The 27,796-nt window shown below is 35.3% G+C and overlaps 3 protein-coding genes across 3 annotated transcripts; 1 reads left to right on the top strand and 2 right to left on the bottom strand.

Annotated features, from left to right (window-relative positions):
- Positions 1-5,747: 5,747 nt before the first annotated feature.
- LOC141701840 (uncharacterized) lies at positions 5,748-6,514 on the bottom strand. Its single transcript, XM_074505456.1, has 2 exons — positions 6,446-6,514; positions 5,748-6,362 (listed from the first exon to the last, which is right to left on the bottom strand). Exons 1-2 carry the CDS (start codon positions 6,512-6,514, stop codon positions 5,748-5,750), a joined length of 684 nt encoding a protein of 227 aa, XP_074361557.1.
- Positions 6,515-7,769: 1,255 nt separating this feature from the next.
- On the top strand, positions 7,770-12,024 carry LOC141701842 (protein indeterminate-domain 4, chloroplastic-like). Its single transcript, XM_074505458.1, has 4 exons — positions 7,770-8,117; positions 8,280-8,544; positions 8,919-9,315; positions 10,666-12,024. The coding sequence occupies exons 2-4, from the start codon at positions 8,358-8,360 to the stop codon at positions 11,876-11,878; spliced, it is 1,797 nt and encodes a 598-aa protein (XP_074361559.1). The 5' UTR covers positions 7,770-8,117; positions 8,280-8,357; the 3' UTR covers positions 11,879-12,024.
- Positions 12,025-16,755: 4,731 nt separating this feature from the next.
- On the bottom strand, positions 16,756-17,487 carry LOC141701841 (uncharacterized protein At4g02000-like). The gene has a single exon (XM_074505457.1). The coding sequence runs from the start codon at positions 17,485-17,487 to the stop codon at positions 16,756-16,758; it is 732 nt and encodes a 243-aa protein (XP_074361558.1).
- Positions 17,488-27,796: the final 10,309 nt, after the last annotated feature.

The raw sequence follows: 27,796 nt of genomic DNA on the forward strand, positions 1-27,796 counted from the left end.
TCAGGCGGCCCGACTGTTATTGTTAAAATTTAAATTATTAATTTCTTTTTTCTTTTAATAAATTTGATTTTTAACATTCAATTATGAAAACTAATTTAATTCATAAATTTGTTGTACTACACTAATGACTTATTAATTTTTAGATCTTTAAAATTTTAATGACACCACATATTCATTTGTTGCAAAATATAATTTATGTATTTGGCATCTTGGTAATAAATATATATATTGCTTTCGATTTTATAACAAAATTTTATTTACTTTCAAATTATCATTAAGTTTATTATTTTATAAAAATATTATTGTTGACTTTAAAAATCATATTATTAACTTTGAAAAATAAATAATAAATATTTCAAGTATTAATTTATTTCTATGTAAATACTTAGGTAGTTAAATTAAAGAAATAAAAATCCATCTTTAAATTATACTAACACATTATAACTATACGGCAAAATAGGAAAAAGGGGTTGCGATAGAAATTTGTTTTTAAGGCTCACTACAAGAAAAATACAACCGGATCCGATTGTATTTATTTAAATACAACCGGTTTTTGGACCAGTTGTAAATGCTTCAGTAATATTTATTTAAGGTGGTTGTATTTATACTAAACACGACCGCTTAAATACAACCGCTTAAAAACAACCGTATTCAGTCAAATTTAATTTTTCAATTCAAATTTGAAAATCCCCCCTAAAAAATTGAATTTTTGTAAAAATTCAAAATGCCTACCTAAAATATAAACTCGACCGTATATGGTAGAAAATATGGTTCTAAATTCGTACGCATTCGATTGAATTAATGAACAAAAAATTTTAAAAAAATGAAAAATCCGTCGCCGAAATCTTGATTCCGAAAAATTTCCGTCGTCTTTTCCGGTAACTTAGACGGGATCCGGCGAGTCCAAAAACTGTCCAAACAGCTACCAAATTAACATGACAAACATATTTTTCGACAATCTATTCCATCATGCTAACGGAAAATACAACCAAACAACGTCGCACAATATCTGGCCAAATTCCGAAAATAAAATTATAATTATGAATATACTAAATACAACCGAATGCGGTCATATTAGATAAATATAACCGATTTCTATGAAAATTATAATTTTCAAAAGGGCGGGATATTTTCTCCCACTTTTGTACCAATTTTTTTAAAAGTGCGGGTAATTTTCCGCCATTTTCAAATATCAAATTCGATTAAAATAAGTTGAATTCAGGAGTGCCAAATAAATGCGTTGGCGTGGAAATTTCCTCCATTTTTTTGACAAGGATAAATTCTACCGCATTCGCTTGAATTTAGGAGCGCGGATAAATTCAACCGAATGTAATCGCATATAAATAATGTTGTAAATATTCGGTCGAATTTATTGCTGAATTAATTCAACCTCGTAAATACAACCGTACATAAATATGACCGTTTTCGGTTGAATCTAGCTGTGCCCCTAAATTCAACCGAAAGTGGTTGAATTTAACCCCGGTTGTATTTATACAATTGTATTTAGCCTTATTTTTTGTAGTGGTTATTATAACGTTTTTCTTTGCAATGTCAAGATAAAGGATTGGAGTAGGCCATTTAAGACGTAGTGTATAATGTAAATTGCAAGTTTTTAATATTTTTGAACTTTTGATTGGTTTGTTCGAAATATATCAATAATTCCTTAACATTTAAATGTTGATTTAGAAATTATTGTTTTGTGTATAATCAATCAAGTCTGTTTCAAAATACTTTCCGATAATTCGTCAATGTTTAAGTGCTTGGTAAATTATCTTGTGGTGATAGATTATCCACAATATTTTTTTGTTGTTTGATTTATATATACATATTCATACATTTTGGTATGGTTTATGTGTACACCATGCATGTTTTATTTCTTATGTTTTACTTCGTATGATATGAACAGTTTCATAAGTAAAAGTGGTACCACTCTTTGGAGCAATGACTAATGTGTTCAAATTGGACACATTGAGATAAAAAACAGATATTTTGAAACATTAATGATTAATATATATATATATATATATAAACATGCAAAATATCAGTGTTTAAAGAGTAATATAGCCTAAATTAAAAACAAACCAATTGGTTTCAATTTACAATTATTTCAATTTAAAGTTTTAGAGTGTAGACCGATCAACTAGTCGATTAATTAATATATGTGAAGAACCAACATCTTATTGGCACAATGATAACACAACTTGCTATATAGGTATAGTTTGTATGTATAACAGAGAAAGTAAGCGTTGAACAACTTGGGGATTTTTATTAAAACTGACTCAAATACTTATACAAGGAAACTGGGGAGTGACCTACAAAATAGGAACTGCATAACTACCTATCCAGACTTGATCGAACTCTAACGTTACAAAAGATTTATTCAAGACTATTCCTAAAAACTCTCAATGCCACGATCCACACAGACATGACACAGCTGCATGACTAAAACAGAAAAACAAATAACTCCTAAGTTTAGATTAATATCCCAACAGACTCCCCCTTAATCTAAACTTGTCTTAACGCAATTCATTACCCCAAGCATGTTTGTCATCCTCTTGAAATTGGCTGTACTCAAAGCCTTCGTTAGAGGGTAAACCCTCTATTCTTCTGAGCATACGTGCTTCACGACTATATCGCCATTTTAAATGAACGCTCGGATAAAGTGAAATGTCACGTCTATGTGCTTGCTACTGCCATGAAAGACCGGGTTTTTTGCTAAGTCAATAGCTGACTTATTATCAATGAATAAGGTCACGGGTTGAATACCAATTCCAGTGATCCGCATCAACAACTTTCTCAGCCATATTGCTTGACATGAAGCCGCAGTTGCCGCCATAAACTCTACTTCACATGAGGAGAGTGCAACACACGTCTGCTTCTGCGAACTCCAGGTTATCAGACTTTTGTTCAGATAAAAGATCATGCCACCAATGCTCTTTCTGTCCTCTACATTCCCTGCTAAATCACTATCTGAATAGCCAATCACCACGTTATTTTCATCATCCTTAGTATAGATTAATCCATAATCTATCGTTCCCTTCACATAACGCAAAATTCTTTTTGCTGCATTCAAGTGTATCACAGTGGGTCTCTCCATAAACCTACTTCTAACACCAACCGAATAAGCTAAGTTAGGTCTAGTATGAATCAAGTACCTTAGTACTCCAACTATGTTCTTGAAATCTGTAGGGTCTACGAATATGCCTCCTTCGTCTTTGTTAATAACTTCCCTGGGATGCAGTGGAATTTTCGTGGGGTTACTCTCGAGCATTCCAACTTTACTGAGGATTTTCTTCGCGTAGCCTGCCTGTTTCAAACATATATAATCTTTGCCTTGTTCAACCTCGATGCCTAAATAATACGTGAGTTTTCCCATATTACTCATGTCAAAACTCTCGGTCATTTGGGTTTTGAATTCCTTGATGGTTTCGATGCTTGTTCCAGTTACCAAAATGTCATCGACGTAAACACCAACGATCAATACTTGTCCTCCCACGTGCCTGGTGTAGACAACCTGCCCATAAGCACACCTTACGAATACTAATCCTTCAAGGCACCTATTCAGCGTTGAGAACCAGGCTCTTGGGGTCTGTCGAAGCCCATGCAGAGCCTTTAAAAGCCTATACACAAGATGCTCTTTTCCGTGTTCAACAAATCCTTCAGCCTGCTTTACAAAAACTTCTTCCTTGATTTTTTCGTTTAGAAACGTTATTTTTACGTCAAGGTGATGCACCTCCCAATTTTCTTTTGCTGCAAGAGCCAACAACAATCGTATTGTTTCAATACGAGTAACAGGTGCAAAGATTTCGTCGAAGTTTACTCCTTTCTTTTGCACGTAACCTTTTGCCACGATTCTGGCTTTGTGCTTTGTAACATTGCCTGCTGCATCTCACTTAATCTTATATATCCACTTTAAATCAATAGCCTTGCGCCCCTTTGGTAGTGCAGTTAACTCCCAGGTTTCATTCTTCTCAACAGCTTCCATCTCAGCCTGCATTGCCTTTCTCTATTCAACTCCTTTGGATGCCTGTATATAGTTAGCTGGCTCATCGATTCCCATAAGATAGAGTTCTCCGTCATCTTCCAATTCAATACGTTCAGTAGAAGCATATATCTCGTTGAGGGATTTGAACTTCACAAGTGGTTCATCTACATCAGAACTGTGATTGGAAGTATCAGCACTTTGCACATCTTCGCTGTTCTCGTTTTCAAATTCGTTTCTTGATTCATGCATTCTTTCTTCAATATTGATATTTTCTTCCGGGCAATATGAAATTATGAAGAAATTTCCAGTGTGTATTGACTCAGTAGCTTTATTTGGATTCCAATTCCATGATTTTTTCTCCTCGAAAACCACATCTCGACTCACATATATTTTTTGACTTTCAGGGTCCAACAATCTGTAGGCCTTCGTGCCTGGTTCTTTGCCAAGATACACAACTGGTCTGCTCCTACAATCGAGTTTCTTTAGACTCACGGTCGGCTCCTTCATATGTGCTAGACAACCAAAGACTCGTATATGTTCCACACATGGCTTCTCTTTCGACCACGCCTCGTATGGGGTGACACCAATCACAACTCAGGTTGAAAGTCGATTCAACAAGTAAGTTGAGTGTCGAACGGCTTCGCCCCATAGATAATTTGGCATGTTCCTTTCTTTTAGCAAACTCCGAGACATCTCAATTAGAGTCATGTTGGGCCTTTCAACCACGCCGTTCTGTTATGGAGAATACGGAGCAGAGAAGTGTCGATTGATCCCAGCCTCCTCAAATTACCTGGAAAATTCATTTGAGGTAAATTCCCCACCATTATCGGTTCTGAGAGTTCCGACTTTCTTCCCTGGACTGTTTTCAACCAACATACAAAATTTCTTGAATGCTTCAAGAGCATCACTTTTATTTTTCAACAGGTAAGTCCACATTACTCGACTTAATCATCAATTAAGACAAATATATATTTGTTACCTCCAGGAGTGCATGGTGAGATAGGACCTCAAAGATCACCGTGTACCAGTTCAAGTGACCTAGTTGCAGTAAACTTCGATTGAGTTGGAAAAGGTTTTCTGGATTGCTTTGACATCAAGCATCCAGTGCACACTTCGCTTTGCTGCTTAATAACCGGCATTCCCCGTACCATCTTACTCGTAGACATTAGTCTCATGACCTTGAAATTGATATGGCCAAGATGTGAGTGCCACAGCCAGCTTTCGTCCTCATAATGTGACATTAAACACTGAATCTCCCCACTATAAATAATGATCTTGTAGAGTCTATTCATCGACCTTTTTACTTTCATCAGCAAGTTACCTTGTTGTTCTCGAACCCACAGGTATTCACCTTTCATGACTACATTGTATCCTTCTTCTACAAGTTGTCCAAGACTAATTATATTGCTACGTAAAGAAGGAATATAACATACCTCACTTAGTGTTCTAGTTTCTCCATTTTTGCACTTTAAAGTAATGGAACCTTTCCCTCTTATTTGCACGATTGATCCGTCCCCGAATTTGACTTGACCCACTACGCTTTCATCCAGTTTATCGAACTTTGAGAGATGTCCAGTCATGTAGTTCTAGCTCAATTGTTTAAATATCACAGGTTGGATTCCACTTGCTTTACCTCATCTCCTTGCTTCAAATTTGGCTTTACTCGCTCTTCGTTAATTAGCATCACTGTCTCCTCATTCCTTTCGTGTTCAGCCAATAACAGAGCAGGTTCGTCATCAGGGATTTGTGCCATGTTCGCTTCTTATTTTACTTCTTTTTCCCTCTTTGGGTTTTTACATTCAATTGCATAGTGCCCATAGGCAAGGCATTTAAAACATCGCACCTTGCTTTTATCACGACTGCTGCAAACACCATCCCTTCCTCGAAATCTTTGAGTGCTCATCTCACCACCGCCTTTGTAGCCGCGTTTCAACCATTCCTCCCTTGTTAACAACAATTTTGATTCATCCTTTTCCCTTTCAATCCATTGTTCCCTGGTAAACAACCATTGATTTCCCCCAGTATCAGTCGTTCCCTCAAGCCGCTCTTCATGAGCTTTTAGCGATCCCACTGTTTCCTCTAATGTCATAGTGTCCAGATCCCCAAATTGCTCGATAGTTGATGCAATTTGTAGAAACTTTGTAGGCACATCCCTCAATAGCTTCTTTACCACATAGCTTTCATCAATTTCTTCCCCTAATGCTCGTATATTCGTAACCAGTCCTTCTAGCTTCATGCTGAAATCATCGATTTTGTCACTTTCTTTCATAAACAGTGACTCGAACTCAGTTTTTAATGTCTGCACTTTAGCAGTTTTGACGCGTTCAGCTCCTTGACACGTCACCTTGATAGCCTCCCATATCTTCTTGGCTGTCTCCTTATCAGCAAGAGACAATAAATGCCCTCAGGTATGGCCTGGTATATTGCTGTCAGGGCCAGTTTATCCACCTTCTCTTCAACCTTTGTTGATTTCGGATCTTTTGGTGAAACTGCCTCCCAAACTCCATGGGCTTGCAGGTTAACGTTCATTTTCATGGCCCATGTTCTGTAATTCGCTCGTGACAACATGGGTTAACTCAAGCTGATCGTCTCGTTCTTGATTTTCCCAGACTCCATCGCTTGTGCCTTAGGCATATACTTGGGCATTCACTATGTTTCCTAGCTCTGATACCAGATTATTGGCATAATGATAACACAACTTCCTATATAGGTATAGTTGGTATATATAACAGAGAAAGTAAGCGTTGAACAACTTGGAGATTTTTATTAAAACTGACTCAAATACTTATACAAGGAAACTAGGGAGTGACCTGCAAAATAGAAATTATCCGGACTTAATCAAACTCTAACGTTACAAAAGATTTATTCAAGATTACTCCACGATCCACACAGACATCACAGACATGACACAACTGCATGACTAAAACATAAAAACAAATAACTCCCCAAGTTTAGATTAATACCCCACACATCTCTCCTGGAGTGAAATACCTTCCCTAAAATTTTACTGTTAAATTTATACAAGAAACGACCGATTATAAAAAACTGATCAATATATATTGAACAAAACGAGGACGTGATTCGGTCTGTGGTTGGTCAAGAACTTGACAGTAGAATTTTGACCTTCTATTTTGTAGTGAAAATTAACCCTCGGAACCCAATTCCCGTGCCTCCATTTCAGTAAAAAAGCTCATTTCAAATTTTATTATATTTGTAATTATGACGTTTAATTACACACACATAAACAAATGAGACCTGTAAATAATTTCCGCTATATGAGATTACGGCAAAAGATTATAGGAAAGAGAAGCAAGGCATATACATGTACATGCCTATGGGAGGGGGAGCCCATGTCAGTGACATGAAAAGAGAGAGAATGGATGGTGGTTTGTCTTGGTACAATTCAGATGATACTTATTAACGAGGTAATTTCAGAGAGAGATAAACCAGCTAGTTTGGAGAGAGAGAGAGAGGGAGAGAGATTGGAGAGATCGGAGAGAGAGAGAGATCGGGGGGAGAGAGAGAGGGGTTCCTGTGACAGTGTGAGGCCTACAAGACGGGCGGGTTGGTGTGGCCCCAAAAAATAAATCACAGACTCCTTAATATGCTTGTGAGCTGCATGGACAGCAACGACGACAGGCCCCCTTGTTCCCCTCATTTTCATATTCTCTCCTTATTATGACAACTTACAAGTCTCTTAGCTTGATATTTAAATTTACATGTGTATTTAATAATTATTGAACTGCTATTTGCTGATACGAAAATCATGTTGTATACGTACTCCAGCAAATAATATTCACGGGGAAAAACTAAAACTGTACACATACATAGATGCAAGTATAGTAGCATGTACTTATGTAGATAGCATCAAATAATTGAAGAAAGGTATAAGTGACTTGAATTTAAAAATACATTTTCTAGCAGTTTAATAATAAAATACAAAAAGGCAAGCCCCGGGCAGAGAGGAGGCTAATTTAATAACTAGGCGTCGTTCATCCTTTGTCTATAGATTGGTTGTTTTCTTCTCAACTCTCCTCCCTTCTCCAGATTTTAGCTGTCCGAATTATTCGAAACATATTTAATTTTTCTCTCTGGATTCTACTCGGCTCTAGCTAGCTTTTAACTACTTGAGGTATTCAAAACACTTGATTTGATAGATATTTATTAATTCCTATTTTTGAAAGATAGCATGTATGCTTTCGAAAATATTAAGAAAGGTTAAATGATTGCTCAAAGTCATATGAGTTCTCGTGTTGGCTACTGTGATTCAGTTTCATGTTGTTTTTGTTTGTAGATTCATTTGATTTGCTTGAGTATAGAGAACGAGATAGATCAAGCAAGCTAGCTGCATAGAATAAGGAGGATTTTATCGATGGCGGCCCCTTCTTCATCCAATTCACTGTTCTATGGAGCAAGATCAGAAGAGGATCCTCAAAACCAGACAAAACAACAACAGCAGCAGCAACACCTTTCCAGCTCCATAACTACCTCTTCAACTACCCCAGCAGCAGCAACCACAGCCTCGCAGAAGAAAAAGAGAAATCTTCCCGGAACTCCAAGCAAGTACCTATATATGATTCGATTACTTGTTTTTTCATCTAATCATTATCGGTTTTGTGTGTGTGTGTGTGTCTACGTATGTTGGTAAGCCCATGTACCAAAACTTGTATGAGAAAACCCTATCATTTCTCTAATCGTGATACACATATATTTCTTGATTTCATTAAAACCCTAATATCGCATGCTTTCTTTTCTTGTTTAGCAGCCATTTAAGAATTGACATGGATATATATATATATATATATATATCTGCTCATCTTTATAAAAGTATATGTTATACTCTTGTACACATTAAGCATTCATTCGTATTGTTGTGACCTAATGTTCTTTTTGCTTTTGTTTTTATTAATTCATTTGGCCTTTTGTCATACAGATCCAGATGCGGAGGTAATAGCATTGTCACCAAAGACACTGATGGCAACAAATAGATTCATTTGTGAGGTATGCAACAAAGGGTTTCAAAGGGAGCAAAACTTACAACTCCACAGAAGAGGACACAACCTTCCTTGGAAGCTAAAACAGAAGTCAACTAAAGAAGTTAAGCGAAAAGTTTATCTATGTCCGGAGCCTACTTGTGTCCATCACGACCATTCAAGGGCACTTGGAGACCTCACCGGAATCAAGAAACACTACTCTCGTAAGCACGGTGAGAAGAAGTACAAGTGTGACAAGTGCTCTAAGAGATATGCCGTGCAATCCGATTGGAAAGCTCATTCCAAAACCTGTGGGACAAGAGAATACAGATGTGACTGTGGCACTCTCTTCTCGAGGTAATTTTTTGGAACGTGGTAATACTAAATATTTAATAATTAATCGCTTGATTGATTGCATGTCAAAATAGCTAATTCATCAAAGTAAATCGCCGAGGTTTGATTACTATTAAACGGATCTAGTTTAAATTAATGAACTTTGACGAGCCAATGATTAGTTGTTTACCACAACTAAAGCATTACATAACCGGAGGAGCAATAGTACAGTTGACAGAGGCGCTGGATCCATGTGAGTATTCTGGTGGCTTTGAAATATATATATACATTGCAGGGAGAATAGAATGGCAGGGGGGACGATACTAATAACAATCTGTGGACAATGATACTACTAGCTAGCGATGTCATGGGGAACATCGCCCTTGATGATACTATTATTATCTTTGTGTGTTCACGTGATGCCTAATATGCTCAAATGTATGTGGTATATTTAGATGTTGTGAATTTGCTGGCATGGATTTGTTTTCTTATGGCTTGGCTTCATACACTCTCACTCTATGCTCCTGCAGTTTTACTTCTGTGAAAAAAACATGTTAGGGTTATGGGACCGCAAGATTCATGTATACTCTAGCTTCCGAATCTCTTGGGGCAGTAATTTATTTTATTTTGTTTAATTAATTTACTTGATTATTTTTTGTCAATTTCAAGTTTTATAAATTCACCGTGAACTTCCATGGTTTTGGAAATATATTCTCTACTCTGCGAATGAATTTTGTTTTATTTCCCACACCAAAATGAATGATGCTCCAATAAGAACTCTTACTGTAAAACTTCCTAAACTTCAAACATTTTTATGCAGAACGAAGAGAGTTGATTATATAGTTATGTAAAAGTTATATGAAGTACCCTATGTTCCGCGAGCAGATCGAACATGTTTAGAACTTCTATTAGTTCAATATAATTGGTACTCCATATAACTCTGATATTGAACGTCTAAAAATATATTAGTGTCAGTATTTAGGTCAATTAACCTGGTAAGTGATTTGTAATTTCTTAATTTACTATATCCTAATTAAACTTTATGCCTTCAAATATTTGTATCCCTTGCAGTAATTCCATATGCATTGCAGTAATAATAGTAATCATCAGTGATAAAAGTCTGATACAGTCGTACATAAAAACAGTGTTCAGTTATTTGAACGTTATGGACAGAAAAGATGGAGTTAAATGTACACTCACAAGTTCATAACATTCTTCCGTCTTTCATAATTATTCAAGAAGACAAGCTACACAAAGTCTTATTCATCTCCATCTTTCCTTGTCTGTACCTTTATGTATGTGTCGGGTGAATACTGAACTGTAACTTATAACGGACTAATTAATATTTACTTTTTGAATTTAATTGTTTTTCAGACGCGACAGTTTCATTACGCACAGAGCCTTCTGTGACGCTTTGGCTCAAGAAAGTGCAAGGCACCCTCCTGGCCTCAACTCAATTGGTAGCCAAATGTTTGGAAATAATCATATAAATATCAATTTATCTCAAGTTGGTAACCAAATCTCGTCCAACAATATGTTGCGGCTTGGCACTCCTGGAGCTACGGCAAAACTGGAGCAACTCATTCCTTCATCAAACAATATGAATTCTCCATTATTCGCAGGTCAACAAACTCCACACTCCATATCTTCATCTCCTTTTTTTATGTCTCAAGATCATTCAAGTCAAGGATACCATGAAATGCAAAACAAGCCATTTCATCATGGATTGATGCAACTTCCTGACCTTCAAACCAATGCTAATAGCAGCAATAACTCTTTGTCCGGAGCAAATATTTTTAATCAAGGTTTCTATTCTACTACTACACCGAACAGTTTGAACAGTAGTGATCAAAATGCGAGCAACAATTTGTCATCCCCAAGCTACTTGATGCCTGATCATCCTTTCAACAACGCAAATGCTAGTGGAGGCCAAGGAACAAACCTTTTTTCCGGTGGCAGCAATAATCTAGGACTCTCTTCATCTCATTATAGTAACAACCATGATAGTCAAGCTCCTGCGCATATGTCAGCTACTGCATTGCTTCAAAAAGCAGCTCAAATGGGATCGACCACAAGCAACACAAGTGCTACTATTCTAAAGGGTCTTGGAAGCAGCACCTCATCCATGAATGGCGCTAATAAATTCGCGAGAAGCTTTAGCGTAAACAGTGAAAATATTGAAAACAATCAGCTCCAGGGACTAATGAATACACTTGCAAATAGCAACTCCTCATCTTCAATATTTGGTGGAAATGATCAACAGAATAACAACTTTGGAGGATTTAGCAGCGGAATGAGAATGGAACAGCAACAACAACAGCATCAGAGTGTTGGTAATTACGGAAACATGGATGAGGCAGCTAAAATGAATCAGAATTTTTCTTTGAGCATGGGAGGGTCTGATAGATTGACACTTGATTTTCTCGGTGTTGGTGGTGGGAGAGTTCGAAATATGAGCGGTGGATATTCACAGAGAGAACAGCAGCAACATGCAGCAGCCAGCATTGGGATAAATTCTTTGGAACATCAGAAAATGAACTCTTCACAAGGAAGTCATAACGTTTTTGGAGATTCGCAATTGCAGTGAGTCAGTGACTATATATATGAACTTTTCTAGTCAAGGCCACGTACGTACGTAAGTGCAAGTGTAGCGGCAAATCGTTAAACTTGATAATTGTACAATTATTTCATTCAGTATCTTATATTATAATTTTCAGAAACATTTTTATATTATTACATTTTTGCCCTCGTCCATCAGCTGCTCGTATTTGTTTTCAATTAAGTTAATGCCTTTGTCAGTATAAAATTTTCATACTTATGTACGAAAATGCTTTTCACTACTCGTAGTTCAATCCTAATATATGTATGTATAAATTTTATTTACAATGTGAAGGTAGTTACATTTTTTTTTATGCAAAGAATATTTTCATTAATCAACTAAACTTTCGGACAAAATTGTCTCCAACAAATGACTCGGAGGAGACGGGAAAACACTAAAGCTATTTAACTCATAGGGAATTTTAGCCATGCAATGAGCTATCCTGTTTGCTTGATTTCTAACAAAACTCAAGGAGAATCTATCATTACTTTGAAAAATATCCCTGCACTACTGCTTGATATCACCAACCTCCAACAGATTTTCCTTATCTTGCTGCACTTCCTGAAGGAGTCACTTTCAACAGTCACCCTACCTGGTATGCACTCCTTGGCCCATGACAAAGCTTCAAGGATGCCTATCATCTCTGACTCAACCACCGAAGCTTGCCCTCCAAGCTTCATCGTTTTTCCTGAAATATATTTCCCCAAATGATTTCGAGCCACCATACCTAGCGCAAACCAGTTCTGGCCTTCTTTTACAGCAGCATCAACATTGATTTTCATGCATCCAACCTCTGGAGGGTTCCATTTATAATCATACACATGTCTATCTCCTTGCTCCAATACTGTTTGTAGCTGCTTTTTATTAGCTTCTTGCCAGTCCAAGATCTGTTTTTTACTCCATTCCATAGCTGCTTCCGGAGGCATAAGCCTGTGCTAAAAAATGTTCTTATTTCTTGTGAACCAGACTCCCGTTAACACTGTAGAGATGACTATAAGCTCCTGTTTCGATCCAGTTGCTAATTTACTAAGGAACCACTCTCTGCTATCTTCAATATCCCAGCTGTTCACATCAACTCCCATATACTGCCAACATTTTCTAGCAAACTGACATTCAAAAAACAAATGTCTCAAGTGCTCGATCTCTCCCGTACACATAGTGCATATTATTGGTACTTGAATACCTCTTCCTCGCAGCAGCATCCTTACAGGTAGGGTATTATGACAAAATCTTCACAAAAACACCTTGGTTTTGTGAGGGACTTGAAGCTTCCAGATCACACTCCAGCCTCTAGATTATTGAACTTCAGTCGCATTTGCATGATATTGACACCATTGGAAATAACCTGATTTCACCGTATACTTCCCATTCTTGGAATGAGTCCAGGCCATCATGTCTGCTGTATACCTTTGGGAAATTAGAGTATTCACCATAGCTGCTACATCTTCACTACAAAAATGACTATTCAACTTATTAATATCCCAAGTTCTCGTGTTCTCCAGAAAGAAATCACTTACAGTTAAGTGCTTGATATCACCAATAACCCGATGTTTATCCACACAGAAATCATCCTTTAACCTCAACCACCTGTCTTCAGCAATTTTTATAGATTTACCATCACCCACGATCCACCTCAGACCCTTTTTCATCTCCTCATTGGCTTCCCAGTTACCAGACCACGTATAGCTATCTCCTCTCTTTCTACCAGCTTGTAAAACGTGGTTGTTTGGATAGTATTTTGCTTTTAAAACTCTGGCCATCAAAGACTCTGGCTCGGTCACTAACTTCCAACATTGTTTACTTAACAAGGCTATATTAAAACCTTTGATGTCCCTGAACCCTAGCCCGCCACTATTCTTCAACATACACATTTTCTGCCAACTTAACCATCTAATACCTTTGTTACTCGCAGAATTGTTTTGCCACCAGAAACCATTCAACACTCTTTGAATTTCTTCACAAAGCGATTTTAGTAGATTGAAGCAGGACATAGCATATGCAGGGATAGCTTGTAAAACATTCTTTAACATAACTAATTTACCAGCCCTTGATAGCAGCCTCGTGCTCCAACCCTCTATTTTCTTTATGATCTTCTCCTTGAGATACCGAAACACTCTCTTCTTTGATCGACCAATTAAGGAAGGGAGGCCCAAGTATTTACTATCACCTATATCCTTCATAACCCCCAGTTTCTCCTTGATTTGTCCTTGCTTATCCATCCTGACGTTGGAGCTAAAAAAATAGCAGATTTCTGGAAATTGACAGCTTGACCAGAGTAGGCCTCATACTCATTTAGAATTCTTTTAACTTCATCTGCTTCATTAACTGAGGCCTTAAAGAACAAGAAACTGTCATAAGCAAATAACAAATGTGATATTGTTGGGGCTGTGTTGCTTATTTTACATCCTGTAATATTCCCAGAACTACCAACTGCTGTTAGATCTTTAGACAAGCCCTCGACGCACAATAAAAACAGATATGGGGACAAAGGGTCCCCTTGTCTAAGACCACGAGTAGGATTTATAGGCCCCAATAATGAGCCTCGGAAAGAAATAGAATAAGACACCATTGTAACGCATAACATTATCCATTGTATCCATTTTTCAGAGAAACCCATAATCCTCATTCTACAACGAAGATAATCCCATCGCACTCGATCATACGCTTTACTGATGTCGAGTTTTAGAGCCACCACTCCATCTTGGCCATTGTGCTTCCTTTTCATGTAATGCAAAATTTCAAACGCTACTAGCACATTATCCGTAATGTTTCTACCTGGGACAAAGGCTGACTACTCTTCCGAAATGATTTGGGGGAGGATTTTCTGCAACCTATTTTCTAGAACTTTAGCTATGATCTTGTAAAGCACATTACATAAGGCTATAGGTCTGAGATCTTTAGGATCATCCACCATTTCTTTTTTGGGAATGAGCACGATGGTTGTATCATTAACTCCAGCTGATAACGTGCCTTCAGTTAACCAAGTACAACAATATTTATAAACTTCCTTACCAAGGAGCTTCCAAAAATGCTGAAAGAAAGCCGGATTAAGGCCATCCGGTCCACTGGCTTTATCTGGATGCATATCTTTAACAACTTTGGTAAATTCAGAAAAAGATAGTTCAACAGTAAGAGCTGTCTAGAAGATATAAATGCAGTGCCCTCACAAATCGGTATGTCTCTGTAGTTATTAGACTCTGTAAAGACTTGACTGAAGTAACTAAGCAGAGTATTACACATACCTTGGTGACTTGACACCATAGTACCATCTTCTGCTTTGAGACTGGATATATGATTCAGTTTTTTTTTGCTGGACGCTACTGCATGGAAGAAACGTGAATTAGTATCACCCTCTTTAAGCCATAATTTTTTAGCTCTTTGTTTCCAGTAACTTTCCTCGGTGGCTAGCAAATCATTCAACTTTTCCTTCTCATCAAAATATAATTGAATACCATCATCATCTTCACTATTTTTTAGATCCTCGATTATCATTTTCTTCTGAATAATTTTTTCTCTGAACTTATTGAAGAAGTCTCTACCCCAGTGTGCCATGAATCTGGACAGCTCACCAAGCTTATGGATCAAATGAAGAGCTGGGAGTTGCTGCCAGAACCCTGATATCTCTGCATGGAAATTGGCTTCCTTTAACCATGTGTTCTCAAAGCGAAACCTGAATTGCTTCTTCGAAATGGAAGTGCACAATAGCTCTAGTTTGATTGGATCATGGTCTGATTTAGTGACATGAAAAAATTCAGCATGAATAAAGGGAATTTACTCCACCAGGCATCATTTGCAAAACATCTATCCAACCTTTCCCTAACCCAGCTTGTCGTACATTTGCTTTTCTCCCAAGTAAATTTACCTCCTTTAAGCTCCAGCTCAATCAATGAACTATCTTCTATTGCACTATGAAAACCTTTCATTAGACTAGCCGGATGTTCATTTCTTCCCTTTTTATCACTGCTATAGAGAAGGTCATCGAAATCTCCAAACACACACCAAGCCAGCTGAGACACAGATGACAAATTACGAAGCAAGTCCCATGAGTCTTGCCTCCGTTCCCGTTCCGGAAAGCCATAAAAACACGTTAACCGCCACCTATCCCCTGAGCGCTTCTGGACTATGATGTCAATATGATTGTTAGAGGAGCCAAAAACAGAGCAGTTAATTTTATTACTCCAAAAGACTGCCAGCCCTCCTCCTCTACCCTGCTTCTCTACTGAAAAATGATTAGAAAACCCAATCTTTACTGCAAGCAAAGCAATTTTATTACTATCTGCTAAAGTTTCAGATAAAAACAATACATCATGCTTATGAGACGTAACCATCTCTTTCAAAAGACGAACTGATCGAGCTGAGCCCACACCTCGACAGTTCCAAGCAATGGCATTCATTGTGAATGGTTGGCTTGCCTAGCAAGCTCAGCCGGACTGTTGTGAGAAGTGACCGCCAAATCATCATTAGAAATGTCAGTCTTTTGTGTTTGTTGCTCTGTCTGAATACCCGATAATTTCTCCCTTTGGTCAATATCCATGAGACCCTCCTGAATGTAAATTCCTCTCCTACGTTTTCGGTCCTCCAGTTGGATAATTTCACTGTCATCCTCATTTAAATCATATACCACATTTGAAGTTGTTTTAAATCCCGTAAAATTTGCTTCTTTTACAACCAGAGATTTATTCTTATCCTTCCTATTGTCTGTTACACCCTCCTTCCTGTAATCACTCGCCTCCCTACTTTCATGCGCTTGATTTGAATTCCCCCCCGAAAAGATCTGTTTGTTGAACTCCCCCCCCAATTCTAGCTTCCCACGTGTCATCATTCTCGTTTCTCAGCCACTTGCTCTGCGTTTGCCCGGCCACCCTTCATGGTGGTGCTCGGAGCCAACTACCCCATTCTTTCTCCTTGCCCACCTCTCCAGTTACACTCAGCCTGCAGAATCTATCAGTGTGACTCACCATCCCACATGAAAAGCAGAATTCACCCAGTCTTTCGTATCTATATTCCACTATAATCTTCGAGCCATCTTTCTTGATAATTTTCTTTTTTCTCTTAAGAGGTTTGTGTACATCAATCTTAATTCGAACTCTCATGCAATCCCTCCATGACATACTGTTCCTTGCATCATATTCCAGAAATTCTCCAAAGAAATTCCCTAGTTGTCTCCCAACTGTTTCAAGCATATACCCCATTGGTAGATTATATAACTGAATCCAAATACTTACAAAACATGGCTGCATCTTTGCTGGGTTCTCCCCCGCTGTAACTTTCTCCAGAGCCAGCATTGCGTTGTCGAATGACCAAGGGCCGCCATTGGTGACCCATTCCAAATCTTCTTTTCTGAAGAACTGAAAAAGAAATATGCCTTGATCGAGATCTGTAATGTTTAACCCCATCGATGGCCTCCAGACATCAGCTATCCTCGATTTCATGACTTTTGTGTTTACACCTTTTTCCGTAAGCAATCTCCCAACAAGACAAAGTTCATATCTGTTGGTGGTTTCATCCACCTCTCCTTCCAACATAAAGCCTGCATTCTCCTCCTCCTCAATACCCATGTTTTCCAGACGTTGATTAATAATCTCAGTATCCTCCATTGTTACTCAGATAGAAAACTCTCACAATATTCTAATGGTTTTGAATATGGAGAGAAACAAAAACTCTCACATGAAATATGGAGAGAAAATTACCTATTAGCCTCGGTAGTTACATTGAGTATTAATAGGCTCCCTAACGTGAGGATAGTTTTTGGGTTCGGTTCAATCTCCTGCCGAACTGCGATTTGTATGTTGTATTATATACCCCTAAGCTCTTCTACCTTTAGGATATATCATCTACTTGCTATAGACGTCATGGTAGATCCATCAACAGAGCTCTGGAATTTATATATATAACCATTTTTTTTATTAATTAGGTTTATACACCTTAAATATCTGATATAATAAATCTTGATATGAGTGAAAATCGAACCAAGAATATCGGATAAAAGATATAAGCCCTAAAATACTTGAACTATCTCATCATCGCGCTCCTAATGAAAATCTGTATCAAATCTATATTATCATACCTGACAGTCCAAGGTTTAAAAGTGAAGTTTGCTGTTACAAAGGAAAATCACTTGAGAGCATATATGTTAATCATGTTGGAAAAATAATCTTAAACTTGTTTTAATTGTTTTATTTGTTTAATTGTTTTAAATAAATTATTTTGTTTATTTGTAATAGTCAGGCATCAGTTAGATTTTGTAGTTGTATTAGGAGAATTAGTTTTCAACGTGGCCCTTATTTTTAGCCACTCTAGTTGTTCACTTTCTATTTATTTGTATTACTTCTGCATTAAGAAAATAGAACAACACGCTAGTTTTGTTCTCTCTTCTCAGGTTCATATTTTGTTTCTCTGTTATATATAAATAAAGGTTTTAACAGTTGGTATCTGAGCCTCATGATCTAGGGCTTGTGAGTTATTTTTATACATACACCTATATATATATTATCCTTCATATTCCATGGCATCAAACAACTTCTCAGTCTCTATTCCATTACTCAAAGGAGATCATTATAATTCATGGGCTATCAAAATGAAATCATATTTGAAAGCTATGAGTTTGTGGGAAGCAATTGAGAGTGATGCTAAGCCAATCCCTCTTCCACAAAATCCAACAGCAGCCAAAATCAAAAAACGTGATGAAGAAGTGGCAAGAGAAGTAAAGGCACTTTCATGTCTACATTCGGTTGTGTCGGAAGAGATCTTTATAACTATTATGGGTTGTGATACTCCTAAAGAAGCATGGACAAAAATTAAGGAAGAATTTGAAGGCAACCAACAAACCAAACTGATGCAAATTCTGAACCTCAAGAGAGAGTTTGAGATGATGAGAATGAAAAGTAATGAAGGCGTCAAGGAATATGGGAGTAGGTTAATGTCCATCGTTAACCAAATCAAATTACTTGGTGGAGACTTCTCAAGTCAAAGAGTTGTGGATAAACTTTTAGTGACTCTTCCCGAGAGGTATGAAACTAAAATTTTCTCACTTGAAGATACTAAAGATCTCTCGAAATTAACTGTTTCAGAATTGATGAATTCACTTCACGCCGTGGACCAAAGGAGATCAATGAGGGATGAAGAAATTGGAGGAAAAAATGAAGGACTCCTATTAGCTAAAGCCTCATCCTCAAAAGGCACATGCAACAAAGTTCAATGCAACCATTGTCATAAGATGGGTCATGAAGAAAAAGACTGCAGGCACAAAAGAAAGCTGCAATGTTTCAAATGCAAAAGATACGGGCATCTGGCAAAGAATTGTAGATCCCAAATGGACGAAGAAGACATGGCACATTTGATCGAGGGAGAACCACTCTTGTAGAGTTGTGGGTGAGAAATGCACCCTGGAGAGAAGTACTCCAAAATTGTTTTTGATGAGAAGTGCATCAAACTTGATAGTGGTGAGAAGTGCATTACAAAATGAAGAGATGGTGGTGAGAAGTGCATCACAAAATGAAGAGAAGTGCTTCATAAGTTTAAGATCATTGGGGTGAATGTTGGAAAAATAATCTTAAACTTGTTTTAATTGTTTTATTTATTTAATTATTTTAAATAAATTATTTTATTTATTTGTAATAGTCAGGCACAGTTAGATTGTTGAGCTGGTCTTTTGTGTCGTGGAGTTAATGTAGGAACTGAAGGAATAAGTCTCAGACGTGTAGTTGCATTAGGAGAGTTAGTTTTCAATGTGGCCCTCGTTTTTAGCCACTCTAGTTATTCACTTTCTATTTATTTGTATTACTTCTGCATTAAGAAAATAGAACAACACGCTAATTTTGTTCTCTCTTCTCAGGTTCATATTTTGTTTTTCTGTTATATATAAATAAAGGTTGTAACAGATCAGGCACCTTTGTTCCAAATAACGTTTAAATGAACTCGCCTTATCATATCTACCTTAGCTGCATGCACATCTTATTACCTAATTATAAATGTCTAATGTATTTTGTCAAAATTTACATAAACTTCTAAATTTTAACCATTTTTGTCACATTTGATCTCACGAATGAAATCAACACCCCTACCGAAAGAGTGTCAAGAGTTTTCATCCCAAGTTAAGCAAATCTTTGACATTATAGCAACTACCTAGCAAACAAGAGTGACACAAAATGTGAAGCTACTTTGGAAACGATTAAAGGAGATGCTATAAAAATTGTCAAAGTAAAAGACACAAGAAACATTTCATAATATAAAGATAGATGCTTGACTTTTATAGCCTTAATTAATATATAGCCGTGAATTTCCTCATATGTAAGCTTGATTGTCGGTCTAGCATAAAAATAATGAAACGTTGAAACAAGCGGACCCTCTGCGACTTGAAGAATGTTTACCTAATATTCAGCACGACACAGCTGAGAAGGGAGAATCTTCTGTCCTATACAATAAGTCCATAAGAATAATCCATGCAAATGATTTTAATTGTACATATACATTAACAAACTAACATGGAGAGAAAGAAGATACTTGCAATATGGAAGAGTGTAAAAACTAGAATGCAGATATATGGGGAGACCCCAGACGAGTGACCTATCTTACTTTCATGCCAAGTTAATTAATTAGAATATATATTTTACTGAATAATAACACACACACACACACACACACATATATATATATATATATATATATATATATATATATATATAAAGAAAGTGAAGACAGAGATAGGATCTATAAAGCTTTTTTTTTATCATTTGCAAAAAAATTGTCTGTTCACCTAACACCTAATCCTTATATTAATACTTTTTCCAATCTTAATTATCGCTAGAAAATGTCATCATTCCCCCACAAAGATATATTTATGCTGATTTTGTGGATCTATTATGTTTTCATTTATACATGACTTGTCAAATCGATAATCAGATCAGTTTTAAATCGGATCAATTTTGGATCGATTCCATTTTTAAATTATGATATAACTGGAGAATAATTGGATCAGATCGGATTAGACGTGATTTAGTTTGGGTATAATTTGGATTAAAAATGGATGAAATTCAGATAAAAATCGAACAAAATTAGATTCGTATTAAATTTGGTTCGGATATTTTTGAGATCATAACTTATTCATTTTTTCAATTTATGACCATTGAAAAAGATCCTTTTTATTAAATATGTACTTTTAATATAATATAATGTACTTTTACAAAATATTATGATTAAATAATTATATTATCATAAATATATAATACTTTTTAGTAAGAATTTCGCTTATTTCGGTTCATATTCGGTTCAGAAATATATGATTCTGTTTTATTCAGTTCTAATTATTAATCTAATCCATTATTTCATATTATTTTCGGTTAAATTTTTGGTTCAGATAATTTTTAGATCGGTATAATTTGATTTCGGATAATTATCGAATTATATTTTCGAATTTTCATATCGGATTTCAGTTTGGTCATTCGGATTTAGACCTATTTTGCCAGATCTAATTTATACTGACAAATTTAATAGCTGATTATGTCAAATCGGTAAAAAAAAATTCAATTTCCCACGTTTCTCTTAACAATTTGTTGGGACAAATTTGAAAATGAGTGATAATCGAAACTAAAACGTTTAAAGGGACAAACAAAAGTTTTTAACAATTGAGTTAACTCATCAAACCATATTTATTTAACGGTTTGTCTAGTGTGTCCATGAACACATGCTAAGAAAGTGTGATTAATGAGTTGTAAAAAATTTATTGGTGAAATTTTTTGTACATGCAGGGGAGTATATTTTTATTAATGAGTTCTCCATCGATATTTTGTGAGCACCTCATTAAACACTAACTCTTACCAGGTACGTATGGTTACACACACTTAGAAAAATCTTTTATTTAATTATTCGTGGCTTTAAATATTTTTTCGCTTACGTTGTGTTCCCGAATTTAGGATAGAAAAGAAAAGAATAGAAAATAACCAATTTTCCTTTCTCTCCTAATCTTTCCAAAAGTGGGAAAAAGATTTTAGAGACAAAAGTAAAGAAAATTTCTTCTCAAATCTGCTGCTTTCTTTTTCCTTTTTTTCATAAAAGTTGTTCGGGAACAAGCTGAAGAAATGTATTCTTTACATTCCTTTTCTTTTCTCTCCAAAAAAAAGTTTCTGGAACACAGCTTCAGTGTTGTTACCCAGGTGAATGGTTTTCCTCAATTTAGTAGAGGCATCAACGCGTGTTTATAGAGACCGAAAACTAATCTGATCCGACGATACGCGATCGAGATTGAAATATTTGAATTTATTGAAATTCAATTCAAAACTGAAACTTGATAAAATATCTGATACATAAAAAATATTTATAATATTTATATATTTTATTATATATAATATTTTAGATAGTAAATATATCTTTTTGTATTTGTATTTTATAATTTGATTAATTATGGATTAATAGTTAATACTTATGTGGTGAATAATAACTCTCTTCCTCGATCTTAAACTTTCTTAATATATTTAAGATGTAAATTTTTTTATACATTAAAAAAATTTCAATTTGTGTTTAAACATTAAATATTTATTTTACTAACATATTTAAAATTTCCCTCACTAATGTATTGCTTTCAAATACTTGTTAATTTTTTTAACCTTAGTTATTGTATTAATGTTATTAATTTTGTTTGCATGTATGAGTGATATTAAACTTGATTGCATTTTTTTAGTTTTGCATATCCGAAAAAATCTGATCCAATCTAAAATCCATCAAATTTTGATTTGCATTCGTTTTTAATATTCGAAATATTTAAATTTTACAAAACCCGACCCATTACTATCCCTATATGTTTAATCAAATATATGCAGTTAAATTATGCAAAATTAGTTTTTCATTTCATGTAGCATTATGAATTCATAAATGACAAAGGAATATGCATATAAGGATCACATGCATTCGGAACAAGCAAAATGGGCGTAGATTCGAAAAATTAATCGAAATTTATAAAATCGAGATTTGAGATCTGAATCATCTAATCCGATAATTATCCGAAACTCAATTTAAACCGATACGAAAATTACCTGAATCAAAATTTTAACCGAAAATGATCTAAAATACTAGATCCAATTATAACTTGGAACCGATCAAAACCGAATAATATATTATCTGAACTGAATATGACCCGAAATAAGTACAAAACATACTTAAAATAATTTTATGTTTATAATAATAAAATTATTTAATCATAGTGTTTTGTAAAATTATATTATATTATATTAAAACTACGAAATTTAAAAAAAAAATTTAAGTTTCACAAGTTGAGATAATGAATAAGTTATTGGAAAAATATTTGAACCAAATTTTGTCCAATCGTAATCGGAATTTTATCTGATTTTAATCCAAATTAGACATGACACGAATCATATTCGATCTGTTCCAAATGGTCTACAGATATATCATTACCCGAAAGTGGATCTGATCCGGAACCGATCCTTCTGAAACCGATCCGGTTATCCGAATTGTCAGATCTACCTACAGTGAAGGCTATATAAATGTTAAGTTACATTAAAAACCTGAATAAACAGTAAACGACAATTTTAGATTGGAATCGTCATTTGACGGGTGTACTATCACAACTGATGAGTTCGTGTGATAACAACATGTCCAACAACACGAGTATTATCATCCTATGACAAAAGTTGTATTATAAATATTTCATGTATACATAGCCCTTGATGGACCACCGTCACGACCTCTTACGCATTCATCTAATCAAAAAAAATTCTTAAAGGAAAGGAATCAATCATTATCCTTATAAAATAACTCCCCATTTTACATGACTCGGAGTAACTACAACAACCGATGGCGAGATAATTAGAATTATTAGTTATTCGCTAATTACACAATAAAGATTCAATGTATAGAGTATAGCTGGATAGTATAGATGTTCACCATCTATCAAAAAATGAATTTATTTTCTAGCAGAACAATTACTAGAATAACATAATTTCAATAATTCAATGATTATCTGTATACAATATCTCCCAAACACCTTTATAAAATAATTTAAATTTTCGAGTATATAAACATTCATTTATTCTCAATTTAGAATAAGAAAAGGGGTACTTGCATAATCAGAATTAAATATTTGGATTTGTAAAACATTTAACTATTCTGAAAGAAGAATAGGGAAAATACTTACCTTTTCTCCTTAGCAATTAAACACTCTTGCAATAACACAATTATCTCGTTCTGACGTCTCATGACATCGCTATGTTTTATTCCATTAATCTTTATATTTGTCGATGTTGCGGTTGGTGCAAACCCGATATGCACTATCATCCAACTTTACTCTTGATCCCAATGTCTGGTTCTGATCATTCTGAAAGACCCGCATATATAGTTAAAAGATACCATTTTAATCGTCTAAACGATAATTACTCAACGAATTTCCCGTCTAAACCATATTGTCTACCGATACGATTTCCTACACATAAAAAACAATTAAACTCAAGAACCACGTAGGCATATAATTCACATAACATATAAGCATATTATCCATGTATCACATAACTCGGTTCATCCAAAAGATTCGGTGTGTTTAAAATTGAAATATAGTCATAATACAACTTTTCATAAAATATCCGACTTAAAACGGCTCGTAAAATATGCGACCTTTTGATACAAAAGGATTTATGCCTCGACAGTATTTTTAATGGAAACAAAATATTTTTCTGAGTCTAGACTCACTCGTTTCGTATTAAACGGAGAAACAGTCTATTTGATATAAATAAAATAAGAATAATTCAATTAATACTGATATAAATTGATTATTCAATACTCTATAAATTTTTAAGAGCTCAAAATAATTTTTAAAATATTATTTGGCTTAATTATAAATAATTATATTTTTTTAACTATTTATAAATAAAATTAATTAAATAAATAAATTAATCAATCAATTAAATATATAAATAATAACTAAAAATAATTATAAATTATTAAATAAAATTTGGATTTTCTATAATAATACAAGAAATATTTTTCTAGAATTAAGTTACTTTGGTTAATTATTTTAAAATAATTAACCAAATAAGTTTTGAATTGAAAATCAAATTTTTTTGAAATGAAATAATTAACCAAATAAGTTTTGAATATAAAATCAATTTTTTTGAAATGAAATAAGATTTTTGATTTATTTTTAAAATGAATCACAAAACAGATATTTAGGGCTCACTTAGGGTTTAGGGAATCAAAACGAGTCAAGAAGTGGGGATGCCTGGAACTGATTTGAAGTTTACCGAAAAATTAGGTTTGAGCCCAGAATCTGGCGAACCTTGCCAGAAATCGGCGAACCTCGAATCCTTCCCTAACGTGCTCGTTTTAATCCGTTTTAACTCGGTTTTTTGAGCAAAATCAGTCATCATAACATCCTAATCACCATTCGACTATCAACAACCACAAACAATCATGAGTTCCTAAACTCTGGCCACAGATCAGAACAAACTCGGTAATTATTCGGCGAATCGACCTCGACTATCTCTCAACCAAATAACATGATTCAACCATTAAATTAAATCTTAGAACAGTTACTGTTATTTCTAGAGAACTAACAATGAGATTTACAGAAGGGGGGTTGAATGTAAATCTCAAAACTTTTTCAAGTTTTGAGCAGTTTATAAAGACTGTGTGTTCAAGATGAACAAGTGTGTGAATTGCTTTAAGCTGATACAGACAGATATATATTCAAACACAAATGTAAAGAACACAATAAACCTTTAAAAACTTTTCTGGTGGATTTGTTGTTCCACCAGAGATGGTATTTCAGAAATTCTGTGATCTAAGAATTTGATCACAGCTGCATCCTAGTACAAACTAGATAATTTTTCTCTCAAGATTTTTCTAAACAGCTCTGGAAAAATTCTTATCTAATTACTAGCTACTACTTGGTTTTTATATTACCAAGTTTACAAGTGAAGACAAGGATATATAAAATAATAAAGTAAGATCTCCACTTGTTTCTTCTCCAGTTCACTCCAGTACTTTGTTGACTTAATGTCTCTTTATACTAGAGTAGAACGGCTGCTTTTTCTGATGTTCCTGAAATTAGGCTGCCACATTTCAGTTATCTCTGTTCACCCACGTGCCTCTGTTTGTAGGTACAACTACCACTTATCAACGGTTAATCAACAGAACATCCGTTGAAGCTTTCATCCGTTGATGCACTCATCCGTTGAAGGATGTTATCCGTTGAAGCTTTAGAGACATCCGTTGAAGCTTAGCTTCTCATCCGTTGAAGGTCTTTAAGTCATCCGTTGATACCACTTCATTTATACAAAATTACAAGGCATGAAATATTTACAATTGGCCTTCCTATCTGCATATCTTCTAGTAGTCAACATGACTCATAGTTTCTCTCAACTTCTAAGAATTACATCTTAAATACAGAGACTGAAATATGCTACAACACTAGACTTATTTCTAAGTAAAGCTACACCATCAACGGATAGCCAAAGTGGTCTTATCCGTTGAGGCTACAGATACTGAATTTCTACTTAAGTGTTTTGTTAAACATATCATCAAACTAATGCACATATATTCCTAACAATCTCCCCCTATTTATGTCTATAAGAATTGTAGGCATAAATTCAGGGTTAACTTGATGATAACAAAACACTTAACAGATATATGAATTGAAACTAAGTAGAAATTTGAAAATGCTGCAAAAATGTATGTACTAGGAGGAAATTGAAGATTTACAGTATTTCCAAGGATACTCCTTTAGCCTGAGCAAATCATCTTTTTCTTCTTTGTTCCCTGGTTTTCTTTCCTAGCCCTTTGTCATTTTCCTCAATTTGGAGTTGGAGTTGTCTGAAGAATTCAGCTTCATCTTCAACACTGATATCCAACTTAGATTGCATTTCCTTGAGAGTTTCATTGCTGGCAATCTTGAGTTGGTCTTCAAGTCTGAAAAATCTTCTGACTCCTTTATCATCTCTAAATTCCATCAACCAATGAGGTGATTTGTGAATTGTAATTCCCCTTTCTTGAATGAGTAAAGTCCTGGGTAAAGCATTGGGCTCCCTCCAAGTTTTCCTTATATTGGCAATCTTGTTGAGAATTTCAGTCTTGGCAGTTCTGGTAAAGCCAGAATCCTTTTGTATAGCTGAAAAGACTCTAATCAAGGTAGAGTAGCCTTCATTCAGAATCCTGTGGAGAGGCCATGTTCTTTCCCCAGCTCCTTTGTATCTGAACACTAATCTCTCTGGTAGCTGTCTGTAAGCAGCTATTCCTCTTACATCCTCCAGCTCATCCAGATAGAGTTCAATGTCTGAAATTTCTTTTATATCACAGATGTGAACATAATCATCTTTAGAAATGGATGGCTTAGGCTTAGGCTTTTGTTTTTGAGTGAATTTCTTAGAGGTTATGGGAGGTGTAGATTTGGGTTTTCTTTTCTGTTTCTTTGGTAGTGGAAGAGTGGTTAGAAAGGTAGGCAATTTGATGGTGTCCCAATCAATAGGTTCCTCTTTTGGAATGATTGGTTCACCATGGATGTTTATAGTGGGATTAGCAACAAGAGGTTCAGGTAAGGAAGGTAGTGGTTTAGATATAGATTTGGTTACTTCAGTATTATCTTCACTCCTTCTATGTGCCTTGGCCTTTCTTCTGTTTCCCTTCTGCCATTCCTCTCTTTCTTCCATACTCTCACCAAATATACTCCCAAAAACCTCATCTAGGTTTGCAATCTTGTCTTCACCCCTGACTTCAATTCCTTTCTCTTCTTCAACTTGACTTGACTTTAGCTGTTGTTCAAGCTTTGCTTGTGCTCTTTTGTCAGCCTTTAGTTGCTTGACTTCTTCCTTCTTGGCTATTGAGAATTTGGGATGTCCTTGCATCACACATATGCTCTTTCCCTCTCTAGAGATAATAGCCCTATTTCTCCTTACAGCCTCATCC

This window comes from Apium graveolens, unplaced genomic scaffold (assembly GCF_009905375.1).
Source record: "Apium graveolens cultivar Ventura unplaced genomic scaffold, ASM990537v1 ctg4450, whole genome shotgun sequence".
Classification (NCBI taxonomy): Eukaryota; Viridiplantae; Streptophyta; class Magnoliopsida; order Apiales; family Apiaceae; genus Apium; species Apium graveolens.